The sequence below is a fragment of the Gadus chalcogrammus genome, chromosome 4 (genome assembly GCF_026213295.1).
Source record: "Gadus chalcogrammus isolate NIFS_2021 chromosome 4, NIFS_Gcha_1.0, whole genome shotgun sequence".
Lineage (NCBI taxonomy): Eukaryota > Metazoa > Chordata > Actinopteri > Gadiformes > Gadidae > Gadus > Gadus chalcogrammus.
Window position 1 is genome coordinate 23,179,843 of NC_079415.1, and position 3,352 is coordinate 23,183,194.

General features: G+C 42.8%; 1 protein-coding gene across 1 annotated transcript; it reads right to left on the reverse strand.

Annotated features, from left to right (window-relative positions):
- Window positions 1-1,214: 1,214 nt before the first annotated feature.
- Window positions 1,215-3,131, reverse strand: LOC130381302 (uncharacterized). The gene is made up of 2 exons (XM_056588814.1): window positions 1,407-3,131; window positions 1,215-1,302 (listed from the first exon to the last, which is right to left on the reverse strand). The coding sequence occupies exon 1, from the start codon at window positions 2,655-2,657 to the stop codon at window positions 1,413-1,415; it is 1,245 nt and encodes a 414-aa protein (XP_056444789.1). The 5' UTR covers window positions 2,658-3,131; the 3' UTR covers window positions 1,215-1,302; window positions 1,407-1,412.
- Window positions 3,132-3,352: the final 221 nt, after the last annotated feature.

Sequence of the window (3,352 nt, forward strand, 5' to 3'; positions counted from 1 at the left end):
CATTTAAATCATTGAATCTGTTCAATGTTCCACTGGTTCAACCTAGGAAATGTGTAATAATCTATTTACCTGTTCATCGTGGATTTTTAAATTTTCAGCCAGAGCATCTGCTGTCTTCCCAGTTTTTGATGCCTTCTGTCTGAATAAGGTCATCAGTCGAGGAAGATGACGATCGAGCTCAGCATAGAAAGTGTTGGGCAGGTTCTGATTCGTAATTCGCTGGAACTCTGCATACAACTACATTGAAAAAACAGCAGGAGAATACAGCAACACGACTTAAAAATTGGAAGAATTGCAAAATGAGTAAGAATCACAATTTTCACTTTAGAAGAGCTGATCCATATTACCTCAGACTCTATTTTGAGAGCAGGCCAGAGGTCCATAAGCTCGTTGACTGGTGGGGAGGACATCACTATGGTCTGTCGGCGTAGGGGAAATGTGGTCTCCATCATTTTTCTAATGAGGGGCAGGTTCTTCTCCGTCTTCTTGACCTCTTCAACAATTGTCTGCCTCAACTGCTCAAGGCTTGAAGGATCCTTTCCTTGGGCAAAGTTAGGTAGGAAGTTGACTTCTGCTCGCTTGGGTCTTTTAATGTTGGAATGTGAAGGTTCATTTTCAGGATTAGTGCTACTTCTTTTTCCAGAATTTACAGTGACCTCTTGACATCCAGCCCGCCTCATCTTGGTCCTATAATTGCCCATCTTAAACTTTATGCTGTATTTCCATCCAGTCCAGCCAGTCTCAGATCCCGCTTCCTTCAAGCAGGGATGTTTGGCTACAAGAGCCTCAGCAACCATTGCGATCTCTTTATCGCCTGGGTAAGCCTTAAAACCATACAGAATAGATGCAAGCTTGTCTAAAATGTCGTGCTTTAGGTCTCTTGTCAGCTTAAGGTGTGTGTTGTTCTTCTCATATTCCGCATTTCCATCTCTAAGTTTCAGTTCTACATCAAATGCAAATGTTGGAACTGGAAAAGGACCTGGAGGCCACCTGCTGAGACGCTCTGGAGATGACACATCTGAAAGTTGAACAGTAGATGCAATAGAGCTGGAGTCTTGTGAAAGTGAGATGTGCACAACAGCTTTTTGTGGCAATTCCTCAATGTCTGCAAGGGAAGTAAGTTTCCCGTCGAAATCTGGATCTTCATAAAGCAAATCAAAGTCAAGGTCGATGTCCAGCTGTTCTTTTATAATGTTGATCAGTGCATCAACACTGGCTGGTCGTGAGCTGAGTTTCAATTTTCTAGCCTGGTCTTGCTCAACAACACGAAGAATCATTTGTGGGGATGCAGCTGCCATTGTGCTAATGAAAAGACAAAATCAGGTTGTTAAAGAGTACCATACAATTGGATAATTCCACAGAGTGAATAAAGACCAATAACTGATAAATAAAATAACCATTATTACCTGAACTCAGTTCTGTCTCACTTCAATGAAGCGCTTGAGGGTCAGCAGCAGCGAGCCGTCTACTTTGTATGCTGCGAGAGGGACTGTATCATTCAGACAAGAATGCAGGTAGATCGACAGGCTTGTATTTGCAGTTGACAGCTCATAGGACAGTAAATGTTCTACATACCAGGAGTCATACTCAAGACACAGAAAAGATACATTAGGATTTACAAGGAGGATCTGTTCTATTTTGCAAAATTTTGACAGTCCACCGCTGTCTCCTACAGACAGAAACATTCCACAGACATAGTCTGTTCCATCAATGGTCACATTTGATGTCTTGTAGATAGTGTCACTAGTCGTTTGTTCTCTAATGTGTACTTGAGCAACCTCTGGTAGAGTTGAAACCAGAACAGACTCAATCCTGGATGCCTGAGTTTTTGGCTTGAAAAATGATGGTGCAGCAAGATGATATGCCATCATGTGTTGGTGTCTGATTGCCATTGTCTTCAAAATATTTTTAAAATTTTGAGCGTCATGCACCACTCTTTTGAAAAAGCGGTGCTTGGCCTCAAACCGCATGGTCCAAACGTGCAGCAGGGGCCCAAAGCACTTGACAAGAGCAGGATAGTGCTCCACATAATGATGTTTAGGACGGAGCCTAACCTCAGGGAAAACCTCTAGCAGTGCCTGTCTATGATCACTGATTTTGCACTCAAAATAGTCCAAGGTTTCATCTGTAAATGATGGGCACAATGCTAACTGTACCACCTCTTTCAGCTCCATCAAAACTGCCCATGCCTTATCACCTTCTGGTACTACACTGCCAACAAGCAATGGAAGAAGTCGGAGGAGAGTGGCATTTTCATGTGCATTGCCTCCAATTGTTCCTCGAGAAAGAAACGTTTTGGGAGGTGGCTGAGGTCTATCCACTTTATCAGCATGCTGATATGGGAATGATTTAATCTTGTTGTTCAAATATTCCAAAGTGAAGTACTTCCGCCGGATCATCTCTTTAATACAAAGAGAAAGCTCCATGGGAACGATACCTTCCAGAAGATCGTGGAGTATATCAGGAGGAAACCCTGTGATTGTATGGAAGTAATTCAGGGATTCTCGCAAGGCACAGCCACCTTTAACACCAAAGTGGCTGCTTAAAGTGTCACTTTCTTGCACAGTTTGCACATGTAGGTCATGGCTAGCTTTGGTTCGCTGAGGAAACTTTCTCTCTCTGACTTCAGTTACTTGAAACTGTTCAACTGAGCCCATACAGAATCTGCAAACATGGCCTGTTCTAAATGACTCTACAAAGCCACCTAATCCATGAGCAGCCAAATTGTCAGCAGAAACACAAAAGACAGTGCCTTTGACATTCTGACCAATGCTTTCGATGAAGACACCGTCATTTTCCAGGGTATGAACATCACGCAGCAATGGAGCAAGTACAGCTGCATATCCATACTTGCGGACGTCTGTCACTTTTACCAGTATTGCTAGCTGTATAGCATGTAATGCTGACCTGTGTTTTGGTGGCACATTAGCGAGGACCCAATATACAGCGCAAAATTTGTGAATTTTGCGCGATGTGCCAAGCGGATTGCAAATTTCAAGATCATCAATATATAGCTGGAGTGGTAGGGTGAGATCCCCTGTTGACAGCAACTCATTTTCAAGGAAATGAGAGCCATTGGAGCATGATACATATTGACCAGATGCAGTATTTTTTTCAGTAATCTTGTTAAGAATGTCCGTGTTTTTAAAAAGCTCTTGAATCATTGAAAGGATAGGAACATACATGCTGGTATGTCCAGGTTCCTCCAACTGATACTCCACTGGCATAACACAAGGATAGTTGCGCTCAATAAAGGTTTTTCTACGCTTGTGTGAACTCAACTCGGCACCTTTAGAGGTTGATGTAGACAGAACATTGCAGTCCATGACAGCCGCAACAACTTCACTAAGTG